Source organism: Pteronotus mesoamericanus, unplaced genomic scaffold (assembly GCF_021234165.1).
Source record: "Pteronotus mesoamericanus isolate MK-2021 breed Mesoamerican mustached bat unplaced genomic scaffold, CSHL_Meso_final contig_204, whole genome shotgun sequence".
NCBI lineage: Eukaryota > Metazoa > Chordata > Mammalia > Chiroptera > Mormoopidae > Pteronotus > Pteronotus mesoamericanus.
Window position 1 is genome coordinate 48326 of NW_026555088.1, and position 24841 is coordinate 73166.

Here is a 24841-nt window from a genome sequence, read left to right on the forward strand (position 1 = left end):
CTTTTTCTGGACAGACCTCGTATGCTCAAATGGACCATAAACACAGAAAGATACTGAACTTCATGACTCATCAGGGAAATGCACAGGGAAGCAAATCCACTACTCACCGACCGGCATGGCTCAAACAAAAGTCAGCGGCTGTCTCCCGCCGGCAGCCGGCACGCCCGCGCCCCGCAGTGGGAGGTCGCTTTGGGGAACGGCTGGGAGTGACCTCCAGAGCTGAGCACGGGACCCAGCGACCCTGTGGTCCCAGAAAGGTGTGCACGTGATCGCCGCATCCCAGAACGTGCAGAGCAGCACTGGCTGTCACCGTCTGAACTAGAAACGATGCGAATGTTTATCGATAGTTACTGTGAACAAACGTGGTTGAGAGTTCATTTTAACTACACACAAGAAAGCAAATGGAGCCACGTGTCAGACCCAACCGCTAACCAAGCCGGGGTCCTTCGGGGACGCGAGGTTGATTCAACATTCAAAACGTGACTGATATTATCCACACTTTAACAGCACAAAGGAGCAAAAGGCGACGAGAACGTCATAGATGAGACAAAGATCTTGAGAAAATTCCCTGCACATTCACCATATGAAGCCTCGGAGAAGGTTACAGAAAACTTCACAGGCTGGAGCGTCTACACGTTCACAGGTGTATTTGTGTCCCATCTACAGCTTCTCCAAGAGCCACACGAATGTCCTCGTAAATGAGGGAACGCTGCGAACATCTGCTTTACGATCAGGAATTCAGCAACGGCCCCGCGCCGTACCGGGGACTCCGGCAGGGGCCACTAGACCCAACAAAGGCAGCGCAGGCAGCCGGCCTCTGCTCGCGGCGAAGCGAGACAGAGCCTGCAGGAGGGCGGCCTGACCCCTGCGGGGCCTTGTAAGAGGGCGATTGGACTCGGAGAGAACGCGCGTGAACGCAGAGAGTGGAGTGGCGTGACGTGTCCACGGGCCAAGCGGCGGCAGCGAGCGCTGCCGGGCGCCAGACGCCAGAAGGGACAGGCAGGGCTCCGCTGCAGCCTCTGAGACCGCGCGGCCCGGCCACACCGTGCGGCCCGGCCCCCGGCACGCGGAGGGGCTCCATCTCTGCTGCCTAAGCCGCCACGTCTGCGGTGCTTGTCCCGGTGGCTAAGGCGTCCAGTTACACTGACACGGTGGGCGCCCGGCTGTGGCATTTCGCTCCTAGGAGGACGTCGGCACAGAGCTGCACAGCGTGTGTGAAAAAGGAGACACTTTTTCAAACGAGCGAAAAATCTGGAATTACCCTGATTTCCAGAGGTGATCTTGGAAGGGGCAGGCTGCCAGGCCTTGGTGACCGAGTGGCCGTGAGGCGAGCAGGGGCAGCTCTGGGTGGGGCCGGGCCATGGCTCGCCCCTCAAGCGCTGGCCGCTGCCGGCCCGCGCGGCCCCGGGGGCTCGGGGCCTGGCGGCGGACAGGCCGCCCGCAGACACGCAGGCGGCGGGAGGGCCGCTGCGGCCAGGGCCGGTGTGGAGGGCGAGGCCGTGCCACCCCGCGGGGCGCTGCCCGTGCATCTGGGCAGCCGAGTGTGGCGGGCAGAGCGACCCGGGCGCGGGCCCGACCTGGCCTGTCAGGCTGCCCACTGACCTGTGCCCCGAGCCCGCGCCCAGCACGGGTCCCAGGCCACGTGCGGTTGGCTCCTTCGGAAACCTGGGCGCAGGGGCCCAGTGAGACGCACACCTCGGCCTCGGTGCCCAACTCGCGCTGCGCCCCATGAGACAGACAGAAGGAGCTGTCACCCACGGGCCCGGCGGAGGAGACCCTGGGGCTTGGCCAGCTCCCCAAACCGACGGGACAGAACCCCCTCTCTCCCAACAACCTGGCCAGGCCCAGGGTGCCCCAGCCCCTGCTTGGAGCTCGGGCCAGCGCCCCATCAGGACAGGCCCCGGCCCCGACCAGAGGTGCCGCCCCGCCCCGGGGCACAGGCCCCCACGGAGCAGGCTGACTCAGAGCGCCCCCTCCCCGGCCGTCTCGCCCGGCAGCACAGAGGGCCGTGGGGCACAGCTGCGACGACTGCATCTGCGGGTGCGTCGGACGGGAAGGTCGGTTTTGGGGGCCTGTTGTCTACGTGCTGGAACAAGCGGGGAGCTGCGTCTCCCCCCAGCCCCCCGGGAGCGGCCTCGACCGGACAGCGCTGTGCAGGGCTCGGGCAGGGAGCCAGTGAGTACCTTTCCGTCTTTCAGCTTCAAGTGCTGCGGGGCAGCCGTCCGCAGGGGTGCGGGCGCCAGGCCGGGCGTGGCCAAAGGGCCCCGCACTTTCAGCGGCTGGATGTCCAGGAGTGGTGGCGAGAAGCGAGGGCTGGAGGTGGGCGGCATGTGCTTCCGGGCTCTCCGCACGCTGACGCCTTCCACGCAGAGGTCGGCCGCGTGGGCCTGCGGCAGGTCCACGGCAGGCTGTGGGGGGCAGGGGGGTGCGCTTAGGGGCGCCGGGCTGCCCCCCTGCAGCGGCCGGCGCCCCCCTTCTGGCGTCTGCCGGTCGGTCGGGCCGAAGACCCCAAAGAGAAGCCTCGGCCACACTTCCGGATGGCTCGGCCGCCCACGGGGCCCCGCAGGGACCCGCCTGCAGAGGGGGGCCAGCGGCCAGGGCCTGCTGCGTGGCCCTCCGGGGGGGGCCCGGGAAGGAAAAGCGCGGAAGGACCCAGAGCCCACGGGCGCTTCTCCAGGCCGGTGCCGCCCGGCGCGGGGTGCGCACGAGGTCGCAGCGGGTGCAGGCCCCGGGGGCACCCGCCCGGGGCGGACTCCCGGTCCGCCCGCCGCCCGCCCCGCCGGCCTCGCCTGTCTCCACAGCAGCTCGAAGTTGCCGACGTCGCAGTTGCGGTCGCCCTTCCGGTCCACAACCACCTTGATGGTGTCCTCCTGCACCTGCGCGCACAGCTGGGCCGTGACGGGCGTGGACGCGTGCATGGTGGGGCTGGAGTTGATCTCGATCAGCCAGGGCCTGAAGTCGCGCCCCAGGACGAAGTCGGCGCCGTAGAGCTCGAAGCTGTTCTTGCGCGGCTCCACGTGGTCCGCGGCCACCTTCATGGTGTGGGCCACGGCCCGCTTCATGGACGGGTAGATGACGCTGCCCCACACGGACCCGCGGCCCTTCCTCTGCAGGTACTCCTGGAACTTGGTGCTGGTCCACATGTTGTGGCAGGGCAGCAGCGGGCTGCGGTCCTTGTCGTTCTTGAGGTGCTTCTGGATGGAGTTGTTGCAGAGATGGATGGCGCTGCGAGGCAAGGCCACGCTGGTCAGCGCAGCCCCCGCGCCCTGCCCCCGGCCTGGGCCACACCCAGGAGACCCGCTGGCGGCAGCCACGGGGCCGCCACCTGGGGGCCTCCGGCACGGGACGACGTCCTGGAGCCGCAGTCTCCCGGTCGTACAGGGCAGCAGACATGGGCCCGTGGGGAGCCGGTCGAGTGAGTGAGAAGTTCCCGGTGGGCTCGCGCGGACTCAGGCCCGTTCCGGGCAGGACACACACAGCGTGGCTGCCCCCGCGAGCCCAACCTGCAACAGGCCCTCTCGAGCCCATTTCCGCTGAGGTGTCTGGGGGTTTTCCATCGGGTTCCGAGTGCTGACGCCCGCCCGCCCTGGGATCGGGGGAAGTTTTACTTCCGTGAGACACAAAAGGAGAAAGAAAGAAACCACGTAACGTAGGAGGGTCTTGGAAAGTGACCATGCCGGGTTAAGGCCGTGCGGGTGCAGGGCTCACGCGGCCCCGATGGGCCATGCGTGTTCAGAAAGGGTTTCAGGGGCACCCCCGTCGTCCTCGGTGGCGGCTGGGGTCCCGGATGGAGCAGTGGGGCTTAGGGGTGGGGGAAGAGGCGCTTCTGGGACTTTCCGAAGGTGCTGACTCGGCGGGAATGTGGAGTGCTGGCTTGAGGGGCAGCGGCCCTGCGCCCCGCCCTGGGGGAGGGGGCTCGCGGAGCCGCCCGCACCTCGGGGACCCGTCTCGCGGGGTGGTGGCAACGGCCGGCATCACCCAGGCGCCCTGCCCACGCCTGCCCCCAGCACCGAGCTGACGCCCACTGACCCGTCCAGGTTGTCCAGGGAGAAGCGCTGTGTCGAAAACCGCAGGTAGCTCTCCTTGTAGAACCAGATGGTCAGGGGGTTCCAGTCGGTGACCAGGAACCACTGCCTGATGTCGAACTTGGTGTCGTAGATGAGCAGCGGGGTCTCGATGTACTTCTGCACCACCCACTTGTTGTCCTTGGCGGAGGCGTGGTCTGCGGCCACCAGGTCCAGGATCTCCTCCACGCGGTCCATGCACACGATGTCTGCGAGAGGCCGCTGCTCAGCCCCGGGACCCCGGGGAGGACGTGGGGGTCGGGGACAGAGATGGGGCTGCGCTGGGTGTGGCCGACCAGGGCGCAGGACCCGCCTGGGAAACCAGCCGGCGGGGGCGGTGGGGGCGGGGCCGCCGGCCCGAGGGCGACGCCGGGCGCGGGGGCGGGGCCTGAGCTGCGCGGGGTTTGCCCACGCCGGGCCCTCCTCCCTCTGCAGGGGGCTACGGCTTCTCACGCTGACCCCCCGAAGCTAGGCCACATGACTCGGCGTGACCAGTGACATCGGGGCACAGGGGACACGCGTCTCTCGGGGCTGCAGCGTTTCATGCCACCCCAGGCCCCGCGACCCTCTCCCTCCCTGGCAGCCCTGACGCTGGAAGGAGGCGGCGTCACCAAATGGCAGACGGGCTTTGATGGGCAGAGACCCCCACGCCATCCTCCCCAACCTGCGGGGACAACAAGCATGAGAAGAGATGGGCTTGGTCAGAGGGGTCCACGTGTTGGGAGCCCCTGGGGTTCGGGAACTGTTCGGCGCTCGGCAGCCTGGCCCGTCCTGACTGAGGGGAGGGGGAAGGGCCCCTCGGCGGAGGCCCAGAGGCACAGGCGCAAAAGACTAGGTGACTTCCCTCCCGAAAGCACAAGACGGGTTTCTCCAGTTACCGTGAGTCGAGACCCGGCCACCCTGGGACACGGGAGGCGCCCTGAGCTGCGCGTGGGGGCTCAGAGGCCGGGGCGCAGCAGCGGGCGAGGGCAGAGCGCGGCGCGCTGGGCCTTAGACGGGGGTCTGCGGGCGTCGCGGGGACGGGCGGCCCGCCGAGGAAGCCGGGCGGGCCTGGCGGGCGGGGGAAGGCGCCCCCTGCGGGCGGCAGGTGCCCTCCGGCGCCTGCGCTCAGGACAGAGCCCCGGGCGCGCAGCCCCGGCTGGGAGCGGGCCCCCCAGCGCAGAGCAGAGCGGGCAGAAGCCCAGGGGAGAGAACGATTCAGGACAGATGATGTTGAGGACTGAAGGCAGGACCATCCAATGAGCAGACTTTTAAAAATCCCGTAAAAGTGAACCACTTGTGAATGTAAAACAGTGACAACTAAAAATAGCTCTGGGTGGGACACAGAACACCCAAAAGAAAAGAAAGGTGCATTTGGAGTCTCAGGAAGATGAGAACATGATGTAACGAATAAGGGGGTGCCGCTAAGGCCACATTCAGAGGAAACTTCATAGCCCTGATTGCACAAGACAGACCGAAAGTAAATAAGCTTAGCATTTAAGTGAGAGCCAAGGAGGGAAAACATCCCTCACAGGAACGCTGACAAAAATGCAACCAGAAGTCGGTTCACTGGAAGCACAAATAAGATTAGAAAACCCCCTTGAAATCTTGCTTTTTTTCCCCCAAAGAAACACCGTGCGTTCTCCTCAGGAATGAAAAAGAGAACAGGCAGGGCTGCGGCCTGAGAAGAGGAAGCAGAGGTGTGTGCGCTCGGCCCCACAGACGCTCCCCAGCTGTCCAGAGCCGCTGGGGGCTCCTGGGGCTCCTGGTGGGCGTGTAATGGGCCCAAGGAGTGGGGACCCCCTGCTGCCAGAGACAGAGGTCCTCCACCCCGTTCATAAGCCTGTCGCCAAGATCATCAATAGAACACAGAAAACAGCAGCCCCGTTGGACTGAGGAATGTGGTGGAAACATCCTAATCAACCAGTGGAGCTCGGAACAAACGCCGGGAAGATCAGTCCAGTCGGGACGCCTGTCCCCAGGCCCGGGGCTGCGGGGCTCCCGGGCGTCCCGGGACGCCACGGACTCTGGCGCCCAGCCCCCTCCGCACCCACAGCAGGCTGTCCCCGCCGTCCAGCCCAGGCCGCGGCAGGCACCGCGGGACTCACCTCGGCCCCGGGACTTGGCCGCGGGCTTGACGATCCAGATGTTCCGAAGCCCGTCGATCTCTGTCTGGGGGCTCACGGACGAGATCTTATTCAGCAGAGCCTGGCACTGCGAAAAGTGGTTTCTGGAATTGGAGATGAAAGTGTCGCCGCTAAAAAGCAAGACACAGGAAGCACGTGAGGTTCTAAGGGTGGCTCTTGGCTCCCGATGGCGGGTCTGGCTGGCTGTCCCCCAACCTTGGGGCCCCGGGGGCCCCAGGAACTTGGCCTGGTGGCCACTCTGGGCCAGGCCTTATGGACACTGGGCACCCCAAGCGTGCGAGGAGGCCAGTGGACTTGTGCGACATGGTGCCACTTCGGCTTTGCCCAGAAAGCAGACACGCCTTGGCCTCCACACGGGAAGGCGCCCCCAGGGCGTGCACACCCTCGCCTGGAAGGAGAGCTCAGCCCGGGCAGTGGCGGTCAAACAGGGGCACACTGCCCGCACGGTCAGGCGTCACGGCGATACCGCCATCGCCCCTGCCTTGGAGGAAGAGGATGAGGAGGGGGCGAAGTGGGGGCGGAGCCCGGACCACCCCACAGTCCCCAAAGAACGGGCGCGTCCCCTGGGACTTGGGGTGAGGGGCGATGTGGCCACCAGTAGCCACAGTGACCGACTTGGTGCGACCCCTACCGAAACCCCAATGACGCCATTGAAACAGCGAAACCGTTCCTGGAGGTCACGTGGACGCTTGAGGGACCCCCTAAACGACCTCGAAAAGGAAGAACGCGGTTGGAGGACTTGCACTTCCCGGTTCCAAACATACTGCGAGACCAGTCGAAGCGGCGTGGTGCTGAGGCAAAGAAAGACGCGCCGGCCGGCAGAGTCAGGGTGCGGAGTCCGAAAGTAAGCCCTCCCATAGACGGTCGAACGGTGTTTGACAAGGCCAGGACCGTGCGGAAGGACACGCTCCCCAAAACCCGCGTGCGGGCCCCTTACCTCACGCCACATCCCAAAAGTAACTCGAAATGGATCAAAGACCGACACAGAAGGCCTAAAACTATCAAACTTACACTCCTATGAATTTTAGACATATACATGTATATACACACGCTTCCACGTGTGTAAAACTCTCAGAAGAAAGCACAGGGCAAAAGCTTCCGCTGCTGGGTTTCACGATGCTTCCTAGGACACGGCAGCGAAGCACAGGCAACAAAGGAAAAAGTAGGGAAGTTGCACTTCACCAGCAGTTCGTAGGTTTGCGTATCAGAAGCCAGTACCAACAGAGTAAAAAGGCAAACCGCAAAATGAGACGAAGCATTCGCAAATAATCTATCTGATAGGGGACTGATGCCCAGGCTATACGGAGAAACCCTAACACCGCACAACAAACAACAACCCAACTCGAAAACGGGCAAAGGCCTCGGGTGGACGTTTCTCCAAAGCAGACAGGAAGGCGGCCAACAAGCCCATGAAAAGAAGCTCAGCGTCACGGATCCCCCAGGGAAACGCGAGCCCAAGCCACGCGAGGCCTCACCTCTCGCCGGCGCGACGGCCCCGCCAGGACCCGGGGAGAAACGAGCACTGGCCAGGCTGCGGCGAGGGCGGGAGCCCCGCGCTGGCCGGGGCACGCAGGACGCAGCAGGGAGTCCCCGCTGAAATCAAGGGTAGGACGGCCGCCGCGTCAGCCACCCCGCTCTGCGCGTGCGCCCAAAGGAGCGGACAGCACCGTCTCAGGGGTGTCTGCGCACGCACGTCCACAGCAGCCTCGTTCGCGGCGGCTGCGGTGTGGAAGCAACCCCGGCGTCCGTCGCTGGGGGATAAACCAACGAACTGTGCTCTATCCACACGGTGGAGCGGCTTCAGCCTTAAAAGGGAAGGAAATCCCGGCGCGTCTCAGCCTGCGGAGTGAGCGCAGCGAGGCGGCCACGGGAAGACAGAGGGCGTAGGGTCCCGCCTGCGTGATGCACTCGGAGTCGCCGAAACCACAGAGACAGAACGGAGACGGCGGTGCCGGGGCGGGGGTGTGCGGGTGGGGGTGGGGGGCATGGAGTCACGGTTTAACGGGGGCGTTAGGAGATGTCTTGAGGGAGGAAAAGAGCCGTGAGGATGGGTGGTCGCACAACATTACCCAGGCAGTTAACATCCCCTAAACTGTGCATTTAAAAATCGGTAAGAGAATAAGTTTTATGTTGCGTATTTTACCACAGTAAAAAACTGAAAAATGCAGCCGCGGCCAGTGCAGCGCAGTGGACTGAGCGCCGGCCTGTGAACCAAAGGGCCACAGGTTCGATTCCCAGTCGGGGCGCAGGCCTGGGCTGCTGCCAGGTCCCCAGCAGGGGGCGCGTGAGAGGCCGCCGCGCGCAGATGTTTCTCTCCCTCTCCTTCTCCCTCCCTTCCCCTCTCTCTAAAACTAAGTCAATAAAATCTTTTTAAAAAAACTGAAAAAATATAAGTGTAGGTAAAACAAACGACAAGCACATCAGACACGAGGAGGGTGGAACGGAGTCGCCTGTGGTAACGCTGTTTGGGACGTGGTGATAGTTCGGTTAAAGATGTGTGAAAATATCGAGATGCACCTACACATGTCTTGGTAAACCCTAAAAGACAAAAACAAAAGTGTGTCACCGAAAATCCACTGTAGGAGACAAAATGAAGTGACTGGAAATGCGCGACTGGGGGCGTCTCCTTACTCCAGCCGCCAGTGGCCGGCGGCCGGCAGCCACCACGCCGGATGTAGTAAGTGGAAAAAATCAGAAAAATCTCAAACGTCCTGTTTTTCAAAACAAGAGAAAGCTGTGGGAGCGAAGAGGACGAGGCGAACGGCGCCCCCCGGCGCGGGGCGCTTTCCTGGGTGAGCGGGTTAGTCGCCAGGCCTGGGTGGAGGGGGGGAGTCGGGCGTCAGCACAAGGACTCCATCGAGAACGCAGACGCCACGAGGCCACGCACGCGGGCACCAGGGTCTCGGCGCACGGCCGGTTCCCGAGCACAGGCGACGGGCTCTCCCGGGTGCCCGGCAGCCGCACTCGTGGGGTTCGCCCTGGAGACACCTGGGCCCGCGTGGGCGGAAACGCCCTCCCCAGCCCGGCTCCCCGCCCGCTGGCCACAGTGGGGGCCCGCCCGGCGGAGGGCGCGCGGACCTATCACAGGGGACGGCGCAAGCGGCACGGCAACCCCATGGCTCTTTTCCACGCAGGGCCCGGTGTAGGACACAAACGAAAGAGACAGAGAAGAGGCAAAGCCGGACTTTGAGCAAAGAGCAAAGGCCCACAACACAAGAGCAATGATCCCGGTGCCACGGTGAGAACCGGGAGGACTTAAGAACAGCCTGAGGGAACAGAAGACAAAACTGGCCGCCCCGAAGACCGGTCCGTCCAAGTACCCAGACTCAGCCTCTGCGGGAAAACGGAGAGCACAGTGGGAGCGGAGGGACACACGAAGCACCACCCGATGGCAGGGGGCCGTCACTGGGGCAAGGAAGGGGGCGCATTGGCCCGGCGGGGGCTTGGCGCACGCGTCCCGCAGCAGCCCTGCCGCCCAGCGGACAGGACCCTCAGAGACCCGCCCGAACGCGGGCAGCCAGCCTCCCTCTGGCCGAGGACACACGTGTGAGCAAGCTCTTCCCGAGAGAAGAGGCCAGGCGACCACGAAGCACCTGAAACGCCAGCGGTCACGCGAGAAACGCCAACTCGCCACCCGGGGACAGGAAGCGAGAACAAGTCCCGCCAGGCACTAGGGGGGTCCCAGCAAGCACCCGCCCCTCGCCGTTTGGGCGCACATCTGTGGGGCCGCCCCGGCAACGGTCCCGAGCTGGGGACACGTGTCGGAAGGAGCAAGCCCTCTGCGGCACGCAGACAGGACAGCCCGGCGCGGCCCCGGGAAGAGCGAGCACACGGGAGACCCCGCCCGCCGGACAATGGCCCTGCGCGCCCTCGTGCCCGCTCCTCTGTTTCCGTCTCCCTGCAGCAGGAAAGAGGAAGCTATTCTTTATCCAAAAGGAAGGAAGGAAGGAGGAAGGATCAGAAACGGCGCTGGGTGGTGTGTGGGCTGCAGACAGACCGTCGAAAACCGTGGCTCCGACCTTCCGGACCCGCCCCCTGGCCAACAGCGGCTCACGCTGCAGGGGTGCCCGGGCCACCTCCGCCGGCCACGGGGAAGGGGGCGCTGGACGCCAGCCCTGGGGAGGACTCGGCCCTCGGGACAGGGAGGAAAGCCAGGCTCGGCCTCAGGGCCTGCGGCAGCGAGGGGCGAGGCCCGGCCTGTCGCAGGGCCACCGCGGGGCTCAGATGCGGTGAAAGACAGGAGGGCCGTGCAAGGTGCCCCATTGGCGACGACACCCTCTCGTCAGCCAGCAGGGCCTGCGGGACACGCCAGGGCCCCGACACCCAGACGGACACCCGCAGGCGCAGATGGGAGCCTGCACACCGCCCCTGCCGCCCCCTGCCCCGCCCGCGCTCACTGGACGAGGGAGTAGTACTGCTGGGTCAGCTCCCGCCACTCCTCCTCCGTCAGTCCCCTGTCCTCGGAGACGTCAATGTCCTCGTGCTCCAGCTGCCCCAGGTAGGCCCGGCACGCCCTGCAGGCCCGGCCCACGAGCTGCCCGGGCAGGCCCGGTGGCCCCGCGTCCTCCTCAGCGCCTGGAACCCGAGCACAGGCGCCAGAGGTGAGGCCGCTGGGCCTCGGGGTGACCCTTCCGCGGGCAGCCCCTGGACGCCTCAGCTGTCTGGGCAGGCGCCCTCCCCCGTGGGGTCCTCGGCGGGCGCCCAGCACCCCACACCCTCCAGCTAGACCAGCCCCTCAGGGCGGGGACGAGACGGCACGTCTCACGAACTGTCCCCCAAGTGTACACGTCTCTGAGGACACGCCTGGCCTTCGGTGAACGCCCCGTGAGCAGGCGATGGGTAAGCGTGGTCCGGTCCACGGCCACGCCACGCCGAGCGCGCCCGACCCTGCCTGATCGCGGAAGCTAAGCAGGGCCGGGCCAGCAAGCGCTCGGGTGGGGGGCCGTGGTCCAGCCAGGCCACGGGACCGAATCAGTGCCACAGAGAAATGAGCTCTCAGGCCACGGAAAGACGGGGAGGAGCCCGGGGGGCCTGTTTCCAAGGGAAAGAAGCCGACCTGGACAGCGCGCGCACCGTGGTCCCCACCCCGTGCGCAAAGCCGCAGGGCAGGGCAGAGCTGCGGCCGCCGGGACTGGGCAGGGAGGAGGGGGCGTCTGCGCAGGGGCCTTCGGGCAGCGAAACTGTGACACTGGGAAGGGACACGCGTCGCTTCACACTTGTCCGGACCCAGAGGGCGCGCACCGCCGAGCGACCGAGGGCAGGCTATGGGCCTGGGGGGCAATGCGTGTCCCCGGAAGCGCACGGTCGTGACCAACGTTGCCGGCGCTGATGGGGGTGGGGGGGGCGTGTGGGAGGCTCTGCACCTTCACCTCACTTCCGCTGTGACCCTAAAACTGCTTCCTTAGCATGAACACCCACCATCAGAACCTTCTTTGGCTTTTCAGGCCCCAAACCACCGAGAACGAGCCTCCCGGGCCCCGTGCCCGTCCCCGGGGCGGGGGGGCAGCCGGGCGCCGGGGCGCGGCTGTGCCTGGCTCACCTTTCTGGCTGCCGGGGTCGCCGTCGCCGGCCTCCTCCCCCGTCCTGCTCTGGGCCTTGCCCGGGACCCAGTGCTGCTGGCTGACCACCCACTTGAGGATGCTGGAGGCCGCCGTGCGCCGGAAGTCATCTGAAAGGGCACCGAGGCCTCGCCCCTCTGCCCGCGTGGGCACCGGGGGGCCCAGCCAGCCCCAGCCCTCCACAGCCCGGGGCCCCACGCCCATGGCGGGCCTGGCCCTGGCCCCTGCCCCCCGTCCCACGCCTCTGCCGGGGATGGGGCGTCAAACACACCCGGCAACAGGCCCAGAGAACAGGCAGAAGACAGCACCCTCCTGCCCCAGACCAGGGTGCGGGGGCTCCCACCGCCGCCCCTCCCCCGCGCCGGGGGGCTCCTCCTGGGTGGCAGCCCTCTCACGCCACCCGGACCCCCTCCCTGTGCCTCCCTGCGCCTGTGGCCCCCACAGCTCCCAGTGCAGACGGCCGGGGCCTGGAGCGCCCACCCAACACAGAAGGCGCCTCTGGGGGCCGCACACCTCTGGGTGCGGGGGCACCCAGCCCGCACCCCGAGGCCTGTCCCCCCCGCCCCCGCACCCAGACGCCGCCCTGTGCCCTCCTCAGCGTCTGCAGATCCCAGCAGCTTTTCCCTTAACCTGCCCCTTCCTCACCTCGGCGGGGACTGCCCCACGGACCCGACCCCCCCCCCCGCCCCTCCCCCCACCCCGCCCGCCCAGCAGCCGCTGCCCGCTGAAGCATCCAGAACCTGCGCTCCCCTAGCTGCCCCGCCCACAGCCCCAGGCCCCTCCCCAGCCTCCTCCCTCCGCCCCAGCCCAGGCCCCTGAGCCCGCACACCCGCCCCACCCCCTGCCGAGGACCCCAGACGGGCCACCGAGCCAGCTGGCTCCGCCCTGCTCCCCGCGCGGCCCCGCCCCTCACGTGCCGCCACGCCCACGGGCCCTGCTGGTTATTTGCTCTCCGGAGCCCCGTGTGGGGTGAAGCCACAGAGCAGGGGGCAGGGCAGAGGCCGCATCCCCACGGCCCCCAGGCTGGGCGCTGAGCAAACGCGGCCCTCTCTCCCCTGCGGCCCCTCGGTCCCAGACCAGAGCCCGTGGTCCCCAGCCGGCCCGAGGGGCTCAGACGCGGTCGCGGCACCATCCCACCCAGCCTGGCCGGGCCCTCCAAGCCGCAGCCACTCAGCTCCGTGGCCTCCGGCAGCCTCCCCCTCCCCTGCCCACGCCGCCCACGGACGTTTCTAGACAACCCTCAGCACGTGCACGGAGCGGAGCCCCAGGGCCTTGCGGGGGGACCAGACCTCTACCCTCACCACAGCCCCGGCCCCCGGCTCCCGTCCGAAGGGCCCTGCGGCCTGTCAGCAGGGCGGTGGCCCAGAGGCCCTGCGGGGGGCCGGCGACGTACCCAGGAATTCTTGCTTTTCGCTGTCAGAGCAAAGGCCGTAGCAGCGTGGGAAGAAGGTGTCGGGGTCGTCCTGGACATACCAGGGCAGGCTCCTCAGGTTCAGGCACAGCCCGATCTCCAGAGAGAGCGGAGCAGAGAGTCAGGCGCCCTGCCCGCCTGGGGCGCCTGGGGCCGGCCTCTCCCCGCCCTCCAGCCCTGCCCACCCCCTGGGAACAGCTGTTCCCAGCGGCCCAGGTGCCGGCCGCGGCCGTGGGCTCCGCCTCTGGTCCACGGCAGGCATGGCAGGTCCAAGGCCGGGGCAGGGGCCTGCGAGGGCCCCCAGGGCGGCGGGCACTGTGTTCCCCTCCCAGGGGCCTACACGGTGCCCCGACTCAGGCGCAGGAGGGGCGGGGGCAGCGGGAGGGGCTGCCGTGCAGCCGCGCACCCATCGCTTCGGCCCCGTGGGTGCGACCGGTGGCCTCCGAGGCCTGGCGGGAAGCCGCGGAGCGGTTCACAGCCATCCAGGCGGGGGCCTCACAGGGAACCCCGGGACGCCCTCCGGCATGGTCACACTGCAAAGGGCATCATGGCCCGAGGCCTTGGAGGACGCGGGGGGCCATACCCCCCACCGGGGGCCGTGGGGGAAGCGGTGGGCCTCGTCCCCGGCCCCCTCCTGTGTCACCCTGGTCTGCCAAAGGGACGGTCCCCTAGTCGCCAGGAAGCCCTCTGTTAAACTTCTGCCCAGTGGGTACACGCAGGCCCCAGCCCCGAACCTGAGCCCGCGGGGAAACGGGGCAGCCCCCTCCGGGAGGCGCCATGGGGCTGGGAGGGGCCGGGGCGGGAGGCCACAGGCGTGGCGGGCACTGGGTCGCCACCCCCCGCAGAGCCCCTCAGCTCTAAGCCCCCTGTGGGGGCAGGTGAAGGCGGCCACGCCTGCTCGGGGCCGGAGACCCCCGGACCAGAGCCAGGGTCCGGCCCCGCCTTACGCGGGGCCTGGGTGTCACCGTAGCCGCGCGGTCGCCCAGGGACACGGGGAGGGGCACACAGGGCGCTGGGGGGCCGGCGGGAGGGGCGGGTGCCCGCGGCTCCGGGCGTGGCGCTGGCGGGGCCGCGGGGAAGCCCCGAGGCAGCCCCCCACCTTGGTGGTGAAGGAAGCCGTCCTCCCGTAGTGGTTCAGCGCCTGGCTGCCTGCCAGGCTGTGGTAGTCGACGGCGTCTCTCTTGATCGTCCAGAGGAAGTAGGGCATCTCGTTCTTCACCAACCTGGACTGGCAGGAGAACCTTTATCAGGACCCGCGTCCACGGCCACGGCCCCGGCCACTCAGGATGTGACCGAGGGCGGAGCAGATCGGACTTGAAGTGACAACGTGCGGCTTCTAACCAGGCAGCCTGTCCCTTCGGGGCCGGGCCGCTCGTCCGCGGGGGCGGGCGTGGGGGCGGGGGGTCAGTCAGGCTCCGGGCTGCAGGGGCGCCGGGGGACGGGGCTGCGCGTGTGGCCTGACCGGGGCCCCCCCCAGCGCCCACAGGGGCGGGCGACAAGGGCTGACACCAGAGAGTGCGCTGGGCGCCCACGCGTGGTGTGGACAAACAGCGGCACGTGTCCGGTCAAAAATTCTCACCAAACAGGTGTAAGAAATGAAAACTCTCTCCAAGGCCCTGTCCCCAGAGACGCCCCCTGACCTCGGTGAAGACCCTTGGGGTCCAGCTTCTCCGCAGGCCTCGCCCCCCGCGTGGGGCGCCCGGGAGCCAGCGCCCTGTCCGGCCTCATCCCGACCCCGGTGAGTGCCGGCCGGTGCGGGGCTGTGACGCTTCGCCAGGGCGGGGGCGGGGAGCCCGCGGAGACGGAGCCGAGGGCCGGGCCGGGGATGGAGCTGCAGCCCCGGGCCCCCGCCTGCGCGGCACCGGACGCCGCTCCGTGTCACCCCGGGCCCCTTTGACCAAACCCAATCGAATACGGCGCGGTGGGCTTGTTCCAGCCTTCGCCCGTTTCCCCGTGCATCACGCCGTCCGGGAGTCACAGCTTTTAAGCCACGGGCGCTGCAACGCCCGCCCCAACTGCGGCCTGTCTTCCTGCGCCTTTCACAGCGTCTCCGGGGGACAAGCCCTCTCAGTGCCAGCGGAGTCCATTGTGTTGCTTTTTCTCCCCGGGGCCTGTCCCTGCCCTGAACTCACAGAGCCACGCGGCGTCATTCACGGCCCTGAGTCCTGCCTGAGGACACCTCGCGTCTCCGCACCGGCCCCGGGTCGTCCCTGCAGGCTCAGCGGCCCCGTCACCGGGCTGGGCCGCTCCGGCTCCGCTGTGCCCAGTGTCGGTGCGCAGCCGGCAGGACACCGTGTTCGCGTCGTGGCCCCACGAGGGAGAGGCGCGTCCTCCCGCCTGCCCTTCCCGAGGCTGGGGCGGCTCTGGCCCTCCCCACGGCTTGTCCAGAGTCACCGACACGGCGTGTCGGCTTGCACGTGGGCGCCCGGGGCTCACACGTGCACCCACATACACATGAACGCACAGGCACACGCGTGCCCGCCCTGCAGCCTGCCCAGCCCAGCTCTGCCGTGGCTGCTCAAGTGGCCGGGCATGGCCTGGCTTGGCGCCTTCCCCCAGGACACAGAGGGCAGCGCCAGGTCCCGGCTCGGCCCCGGGGCCCCGAGGAGCGCAGGGGACCTACCATCACGTCGTGGATGTCGTCTGTTTCCTCGACGGCCACTTCCTGGTTTTCTTTGCCTTCAGCACATGGGCCTTCTGCAAACACACAGGGGCGTCCGCGTGTCAGAGCCTCTCCTGCGGGTGCTCCGGGGGTCCCGGGGTGGAGCCGGCTGCGGCCACGCTCGGGCAGGGCCCGGAGCCAGGGTCGGGGCCCGGGACGGGGCGGCAGGGGGCCGGGGCGGGTCTCGGGGGCCGAGTGGGGGCGGGGGCCGGAGGGGAGGCCGTTGTCAGCCAGGCACCGTGGGGCCACTGAGCAGTGACCGGTGCCAGGGCCTGAATGCACTCGCCCGGGCCACCGGCGCCGGCGGTGGGGGTGGGGCGAGCGCAGGCTGGGCAGCGGGTGCCCCGCCCCTGAGGGGGGCACAAGTCACAGGACACGCGGGGCTGGCACACGGCCGGGTCCCCGAGCAGACACACGAGCGACCCACACGGAGGGACAGAGGCTTCGATATCTACCGGTGGCCCCTTGGCCCTCGCCGCTGGCAGGGACCGTGGGCGGCAAGTGCAGCCTCTTCTCCACCCAGCCCCTCCTCCGCAGGGCGGCCCGCATCACGGGGTAGTGTCCGTAGATGGAGAAGATCTTCTTTTCCTCGAGTGAGAGAGCGCGTTTGCAGTTAACGCGCTGGGAAGCGCACACACGCCGTCCCGCGCGAGGGGCCCGCAGAGCCCCGCCAGGCGCCCGCTGCACGGAGCGCATCCCGGAGCTGCGGAGGGTGCGGACCAGGTGCAGCGGGACCACCCCCCGGGGCGCCGGCGTCCTCGGGGGCCCCATGTGCCGTTGCCCCCCCCAACACACACACAGGAGGCACGGACGCCCAGGACCGCGGCGCCTGAGACCGGGCCGGGCGGGATCCGGCTATGGGTCGTGAGGACAGGAGGGTGCCGGTCCCGTGGAGCCTCTGGGGCCCGCGCGGCCGAGGACGCAGGCCAGGCCCGCTCACCTGGGCGGGGCCCCAGCGTGGCCCCCGTGCGGCGGAGCCGGGGACCAGGTGCAGGCTCGGCAAGTGGGCTTGGGGCCTCACAAATTTGTGGGACCCAGAAGGAGGGGTCCTGCTCAAAGTCACAGGCGTCCCTAACTCGTTGACTTTGAATTAATCAAAAAGGCAGACCGCCCTGGGGTGGGCCGCGCCCAATCAGGCGAGCCCCTGACAAGAGGGTCCTGGGTCCCCCGAAACTGGAGGCTCACAGCAGCAGCAGGGCCTGCCTCCAGTGGCTGGCTTTGACGAAGGTGCCACAAATCCTAAGGCCACGAGGAAACGAATGCTGCCAATAGGCGAGGGGCGGGGGCGGGGGCTCCTCCGCAGTCAGGCCTCTGGGTGAGCCGCCAGCCCGGCTGTGCTTGGGTTTGGCCCTGGGAGGCCCCGCTCCGGGGCCCGGCCTGGGCTGCCGGCCACACTCTCAGGACAAGCGGGGCTTGCGCAGCTGAGCTCAAGGCGGCCTGGTACTCAGCGCTGGTCGCTGCGGGGGCTCACCCGTCACGCCTGCCCCTCAGACCTCGGGCCTGCGGCCAGAAGCCGCGAGTTCGTGCTCTGACCCCCAGGAAAGACCGGGCCGGTCAGCGGAAGCCTCTCCCTCCTCGGACAACCGGTCCGAGGCCCGTCCCAGCCGACTGACAGCAGGGCTGCCGCCGGGAGCGCCGCACAGCCGTCCGAGCGCGTGGCTTTGGACAGATCGACTGGTTTTACCAGGTCAGCCGCACACCACGCCTACGGGAGCCACTGAAGGAATGACAACAGGGTACAAGGCGTCTATCGTTCCGGGGAGGGGCAGTGTCGTTGGCAAAAGCCACCAGTCCACAGGCGCAGGGAACGAGGGGGGAGTGAAACTGACAGGACAAGCCCAGCGAGTGAAGCTGGACACCAGCAGTTTAACTAGATAAACACACTTCCCACCGCGGCGAGAAAGCCAAGCGTGCCAGACTACATTTTTTAAAACCCAACTCTTGGTTATTTACAAGAGAAAACCAAAAACACAGGCCTACAGGCAGGTAGAAAAGGAAAGCAGCTCAATCTGAGACAAAGTAACGTCACTAAAGTAAAAACAATTATTTCATAATTTAAAGAAAAGAGTCGTCAATTCAGCAGGAAGTTACCTTTGTATGCACCTATTAGGGCAGAAAGTTCTCTACGGTGAAAATGGCCAGAAATAAAGAGCGAAAAATCCACATTACAACAGGGTATTAATGTGCTTCTCTCAGTAAATGACAGAACAGACAAAAACTTCAGCATGACCACAGACGAGAACATCACGCAGAGCGGGCTCTGCCCCGGTGGCTGGGGAGACGGCCAGGCGCGTCCCCTCTCACACGGGCTGACAAAGCGCCGGGTGTCCAGCGCGTCTGAACACAGCTCAGCGGGAGGACGTTAGACAGACTGCGCACTCAGCGCAGAAACCAGCAACCCAGTAACGAGAAAAGGTAGAGACTCTCCGAACTCTACTTGTAACTTTTAAGCAACCCACGATCCGTGAGCCAACGGTCACACGGTCGATACAATAGACGCTTCCGGCCGACTCTCCACCGAAGTCCCACCCGCGAGAGCGCCTGCAGCGCAGCCGGCAGCCCGAGGAGGGACGTCTGCCGTCTGAAGCCTTGTGTTTTCAGGTCTCAGGAACACGGAGTCACGGAGCTGCTGAGGGCGGGGACGGAACGGCTGGCACGCCACAGTCACCGGGACTGGGGCGACGCCCAAGGGGCCGTTTCCGAGCATGACAGGCGCATCCTCCATCAGGACCGAGGTGGCAGCGGCCCCACGACACCTGTCACCTGCCTCGCGACCCTGCCCCAGGCGCCCTGCGAGCTGTGCGGCTCGGCGACCCCACCAGTTGTGCTTCGAGGGGAAGGGCCGAGCACAGTCGCGCCAGTCGCCTGGGGCTCCTGGGCTGCCCCTCACCCCCAACACGGCCACAGACGCACGACCCAGTCGGGGCGTGCGGTCCTTTCCCCAGAAAAGGGGGCTCCGTCCTCACCGCGTCGGCTCGCAGGGCTGGGGGGGGGCCCGCACCAGGGGCCCCCTGCGCGGCCGGGAGTGCGTGCCCAGAAGGGCGCCCTCGGCCCGAGCGCACACGCGGATCACGGGGCCGACCCTCGCGGCGTATGTGTGGGCACGCGCCCCACGCTGACGGGGCCCCTATTTCCAAAGTCTGGGTGAAACGGAAGGTAACTCTGGCGCAAGCGTCCGGGGCAGGGAGGGGGCGGGCAGGGGAGGGGGTGGGCAGGGCAGGGACCAAGGCGGGCGGTGGGGGGGGGGCGGCGCCTCAGAGCCCGGGACTCACTCCCCAAATTCCAAAATCGATTTCCACTTTTGAAAAGGGCCCTCCCCACCAAGCCCCCACTGCTTTTACCTTGATCGCCTTCTCCGTCAGCTGTTTGGCTATTTTGTATCTGTCTAATCTGGGTGAAGGGCACAAGTTTTGGGAAATTCCTCGCTTTAATTCTGCAAAAGAGAAAACAGACATCGAGGCACATGGGTGCTCTTAACACGGAGACGCCAGGTGGCCCGCCCCTCCCACCTCTTGCACCCCGCCCGCCACACACGCCCGCCACCCGACCTGTCCTCCATTCAGGGACGCCCCGGGGCCCCCCAGCCCTGCGTCTGCCTCCTCGCCCTCCGGCCCCAGCCTCTCCCCGCACCCCCCCCCGCTCAATCTTGGGGCGCCCTCTCTCTGCACGGGACCCCCCACTGCTGCACGGCCACACGGGGGCCCCTCCGCCCCAGCCAGGCCAGTGCTCCCCAAGACCAGCCCCTCGACTCTCTCCAGGGGTCTCGGCCAGGGGACTCCCCTTGACACACGGAGCTTCACAGCGGCCACCGTGAAAATTTACACGGAGACCCTCCTCCCTGCCCTCGCCACACCCACCTGTGGGGCCCGCCAGACACGCTCACGCGAAGGCCACGCGAGCGCAGGCCGGTCCCACGCCAGTGCCCGGGGAGGGCCTCCGGCAGCGTCGACACCGACGGTCAGCCCCTCCTCCCTGCGGCCCCTCTCCCTCCCACCTTAACTGTGGGGGGGCCCCAGCCCGGACCCCCGACCCCTGTGCCTGCTGCACAGCCTGGGGCGTCCCGTCCCACAGCGGCGGCTTTAAATGCCCCCCGCGGAGGCCGCTGGAGTGGGTATCACACCCAGACCCCAACCTCCCGCCGCCTCCTGGACCCACGGCCCCGGGCTGTCCACGGTGAACTTCAGGTGGGACAGGCCAGCTCACATGCCGCCTTCCTGCCCCTCCTGGGCCCCCGCCACCCCTGGACCCCAGAACCCCAGGTCCCCACGGCCAACTGGCTCCAGCTCGACCCCCAGAGCACCGCCCACGAAGCAAGTGACCCTGCGCCGACCCGCCCGCCACTACGCGCTGCTGTGGGCCTGCGTTTGAGAGCCGAGCTCGCGCTCAGGGGGGAAGGCGGCGCAGGCTGCCCCCGCTGGGGCCGGCACCCGAGGGCAGGGGCCGAAAGGTAGAAACTGGCAACCTGGGCGTGATCAACGGGGGGCTGTCCTGCTCTGCTAAGGAGGCAAAAACCCCACAGACCGGGAAGAGGGCCGGCCGCCTCGCTGTGACAGCCGACACGGAGCGCACACCCGGCCGCTCCGTCGTACGACGTCTGGGCCGGAAACACCCGGCTGTGGGCAGACAGACCCGGGGGGGCCAGAGAAACCAGGGCGCGACCATCCAGCGGCAGAGCCCTGACACGGGCACAGCCAGGCCCGCGGAGCCCAGAGCCGCGCAGGCCGCGTTTCCAGGGCCAGAGAGGCAGGCGGCCAAAGCCGGGTGGGGGCGCCAGGACCTGAGCACGCACTTCACCGCCCACAGCCCGTGCTGTTCGCTCCGGCGCCCGGGGAGCGCCGGTCGGAATTGAGCCTGGAGAAGACGACGCCCCCTGATCGCCGCGCCGCCAGCCTAGGGGCTGGTACCGGGACCAGGTCCGGAACAGAAACCCACCCCTTCACCGCCCGGGGCCGAGGAGGTGGCCGAGGAGGACGGGCGGCACAGGCCTCGGCGGGGCGGCGACGGAGGTGCCAAGCGTCAGCCTCCGTGCGCCCGGAAGCTGCGATCACAAAGACATGTTGAGCTGGGTGTGCACTGGTCACAAGGTGATAAAGGCTAAAAACGCAGAGCAAAGCAGCCGCCTCACGTCATGAAAAAGAACACAGTAAATTTAAACCCTCCGAATTACAAGAAAATCAAGAAAAGGGAAACATGATTGAAATATTTTTTAAAAATTCAATAAAGAAAATCAACCAAGTCAAACACTTAAGACTCATAAAATCAATGTACAACTGGTAAATTGATGAATACAAAAGAAGAAAGAGCCTGAAAAAGGACAGGAAACCCCTTCCTTCGATGTTTACACACTAAGAGGATATTATGGACTTTATGGCAAAAAACTGGAAATTCAGAAAAAGCAGACCGTTGTTAGGTATCCAGGACAATGGAGACCAGCTCTGAGCGGCCAAAACCGGGTCAGCTATTCAGACAGAACTCAGCTCAGCCCAATTTTTCAGACCAACAACGGGCTTCCGGGCGGGCCACCCAAGATGTGCCACTTTGACGTGCTGGTCGTTCACGAGCGGTAGTTACGGAAGAAAAAGCCGGAGCCAGAAGGACACTCCGACCCCCGGGGAGGAGGAGACAGCAACCCAAGACTGAGAACCGAAGTAAAACTTTGTAACAAAAAGGCAACTAGAAATTTTCCTGAATGCTCAAAAATTCAGCAGCACACTTTTAAAATAAAAAATGAACCCACGCACATTTTTTAAATGATTTGCATTAAATGACAATGAAAATATGACGTATCAAAGCATTGTGATGCAGCTGAAATAGTGATTAGAGGGAAGTTTATAGATTTTCAATGCATATATTAGAAAAGAAAACAAATTGAAAGTTCTAAGCGGCCATCTCCAGAGGCTAGAGAGAGAACACAAACAAAAAGAAGACAGAAAACACTAAAGAGAATATAGGAATCCAATTAAATAAGAAACAAAAGTCCTGTAGAGAAAATAAGCAAAACCAGAATTCGGATCTCTGAAACATTTTTCAAATGGATGGACCTCTGAACAGGCTGCTCGGGAAAGGTAGGGCCCAAGGGCCGCCACCGGCAGCAGTGGAGCCGGGAGGCCGCGGCCGCCGCCCACGCGCTGAACTGTAACAGGGCGTCCGGAGCGTCCGCGCGCCGGCCCCCCCACAGGGCGTCAGAGCTGGGCATTCTCCTTGAAAGACACGCCGGATCAAAGCTGACCTGAGGGAGATGGGAAACTGGACAGGCCTGTTTCTATTAAAGAAACTCATGATTTCCTGCGATGAAAACTCCAGATCTCGAGGGCATCACAGGTCAATCTTTCCACACGTTTAAGGAAAAAAAATCACCGTATACAAACCCTTCCACGGGACAGGGAAGATGGATTCTTCTCAAATCTTTTTATGAAGCCATCAATTTTATACCTGACCCTGACAAGAACAGTACAGGAAAGGATACTACAGGCCAATGTCACTCATAAAAATAGACACAAAAATCTCAAACAAAAAAATGTGTAAATCACACCCAGTGACAAAACAATACAGCCTGACCATGTGGGGTTCAGCCTTGACTACAAAGCTGGTTAAATATTTGACAACAGATGCAGAAGAAAAGTGTGTGATAAGCCCTGTGTGGCAAGGCACAGTTGGCTCGGTGTCGTCCTGCAAAGCGAAGGTCGCTGGTTCGCTTCCAGGTCAGGGCGTGTGGCCTGGGTTGCAGGCCTGATTCCGGATGGAGCTCATGCGAGAGGCAACCAACGGATGTTTCTCTTTCTCTCTTTCTCCCTCCCTTCCCCCTCTCTAAAATGAAATAAACTTTAAAAGTGAAGTGTGTGATAAAATGTAATAGCTATTCATTAAAAACTGTCAGTAAGCCAGGAATAAAAGGAAACCTTTAATGTTCCCAGCAGCAGCATACGTCATGGTGAAGAAATGGGCACTTAAACCCCTGAGTTTGGAAACAGCAACAAAAGAAGTTGTCCACTGTCCCACCTGTATTCGACATTACAATGAAAGAGGTATCCAATGCAATAATACAAGAAAAAGAAATAGAATGTAAAAGATGTGTAGATGACTGTGCTAGTAACAAGCCTAAATAACTCTGCACGCTATTATAATTAGAGTGTTTATGAAAGTCACCAAATGCCAAGTCAGTGAACTGAAATCAGTTGCATTCCTCTACACCAGAAGCAAGTAGAAAATGAAACTTTACAATGTCTCCTGCAGCAGCATTGCAAAGCCTCAGATACCTCGGAGTAAGCCTCACAAAGCAGGACTCGCAGGCCTGCACGCTAAACCACACGCCGTGGCTGACAAGAACCGGTGGGATGTTCGTGGGCTGGAAGACTCAACATTGTCAAGATGTTAATTTTGTCCAAACTGAAGTACAGACTCATCGCGATCACAAGACCCCAGCCGGGCCTGTGTCGGTGCGCGCGTGTAAATTAACAGCCTGAGCGAACATTGACACAGCGATGGGAGAGTCCGGCGAGGCCTGGACAGGCCTGGAAGAGCAAAGTCGGGCGCACACATGAAACATTCGGTCAGCGACCCAGCGGACGCCCGGCCCGGTTCCTACGGGCCAGCCCTGCGCAAGGGCAGTGCCCTCGCCCTGCGGGCACGGAGCTCGGGGCGGGGCCGCGACGAGCCGGCCTGCGGGCAATACTGACTGTTGTCTTCTCTCCAGTCTCCCTCCGAGGAGGCGGACAGCAGCCTCTTCCTTTCCCTGGAATCCATCCTCGCCTCGGGCAGCTCGCCCTTCCTCGCGCGGACTCCGGCGCCTGCACAGACAGGGTGTCAGCGATGGGCCCACGCCTGGAGCAGGGGCCGGGGCGGGGCCTGGGCGGGGCCTGGGCGGGGTCCGGGGCAGTTCTAGGGCTACGCAGGCCGCCGTTCCGAGGGTGGCCTGGAAACCGGGGCGGGGGTGGAAGGGGCTGGAATCCCAGGGGGAGGGCGGCCCAGGGGCTCTGAGTGCGGTGGGGCGGGGCGTGGAGGCGCGTCGGGGACGCGCGGGCACAGGCCTTGTTGGGGGGGCCGCTCTCACCCAGGATTGGCCCCAAGGATCGCGCCGGGCTCCCGCCTCCCGCGGCACCACCCGGCGTCCTGCGGTTGCCCCGGGAGACGGGCGGGGGCTGCTCGGCGCATTGCGCCGGCTGGGGGCGCCGGCGGCGGGGCCGGGGGCGCGCGGAGCGGCGGCCGGCGCGGGGCGTGGGGCTGCGCGGCCGCGGGGGCGGCGTGGGGTGTGGGGCGCGGCTCCGGCTGCGGCGGAGGCGCTGGGCACGCGCGGTGCCGCAGGGCGGGGAGCCGCGGCGGGGCGCGAGGCTGGGGTCCGGGCTTCCGTCCGCAGCGCGGCGGGGGCTGGCCTGCGGGCGGGGGCTGGGCCGCCGGGACCCGCGCGCCATGGTGTCCTCGGGGAGGAGGGTCCGCGAGTTGCCGCACCGCCCCTGCCCCGGGTCACGCGGTCCCGCCCTTGGCCGCTGTTGGGGTCACACAAGCCCGCCCTGGCAGTCAGAGCCCCACCAAGTCATAAAGACCCGAGGGTCACAACCGGCCCCCGCCCCCCAGGGACCAGCCCAGGCCGCCTGAACAGGCTCCGCCCCGCGACGCTCACTCCCTTGTCCCCCAGCGGGAGGTGTCCGGGCCCCCAGAGCCCGGCTTGGGGGGCGCACACCTCCCAAACCCCCACCCTCCCCACGCCGGCCGTGGCCCTGAGGGCCGGGGGCTGCGCGCAGCGGTCGCCTCGCTGGCTGGGGCGATGGGGGGCCTGGGCCGCTCTCCGTCCCGCAGAGGAACCCGGAGCGGCCTCGTGGTCCCCAGGTCACCCGGGGGCCCGCGCCGCCGCCCGGGTTCCGTGTCACCAGGGTCCTTGCCACCGAGTCGCCCCTTCTTGGTCTTCACCTCTGTGCTCCCGCATCTTTGTAGAGGGAGGAGCGAGTGCGGACCCCACCCACCCCGTCGGGGAACCCCAAATTGACCCCGTGCTCGTGGTCAATTTCTGAAACGTAGACATCACC

At 65.7% G+C, this 24841-nt stretch overlaps 1 protein-coding gene across 1 annotated transcript; it reads right to left on the reverse strand.

The window, feature by feature from the left end:
* Nucleotides 1–1125: 1125 nt before the first annotated feature.
* TTLL8 (tubulin tyrosine ligase like 8) lies at nt 1126–24229 on the reverse strand. The gene is made up of 15 exons (XM_054570478.1): nt 23872–24229; nt 23498–23608; nt 19163–19254; nt 16277–16409; nt 15783–15856; nt 14259–14387; nt 13142–13256; nt 11730–11858; nt 10588–10765; nt 6152–6300; nt 4030–4273; nt 2790–3225; nt 2184–2408; nt 1603–1719; nt 1126–1179 (listed from the first exon to the last, which is right to left on the reverse strand). The coding sequence occupies exons 1-15, from the start codon at nt 24227–24229 to the stop codon at nt 1126–1128; spliced, it is 2544 nt and encodes an 847-aa protein (XP_054426453.1).
* Nucleotides 24230–24841: the final 612 nt, after the last annotated feature.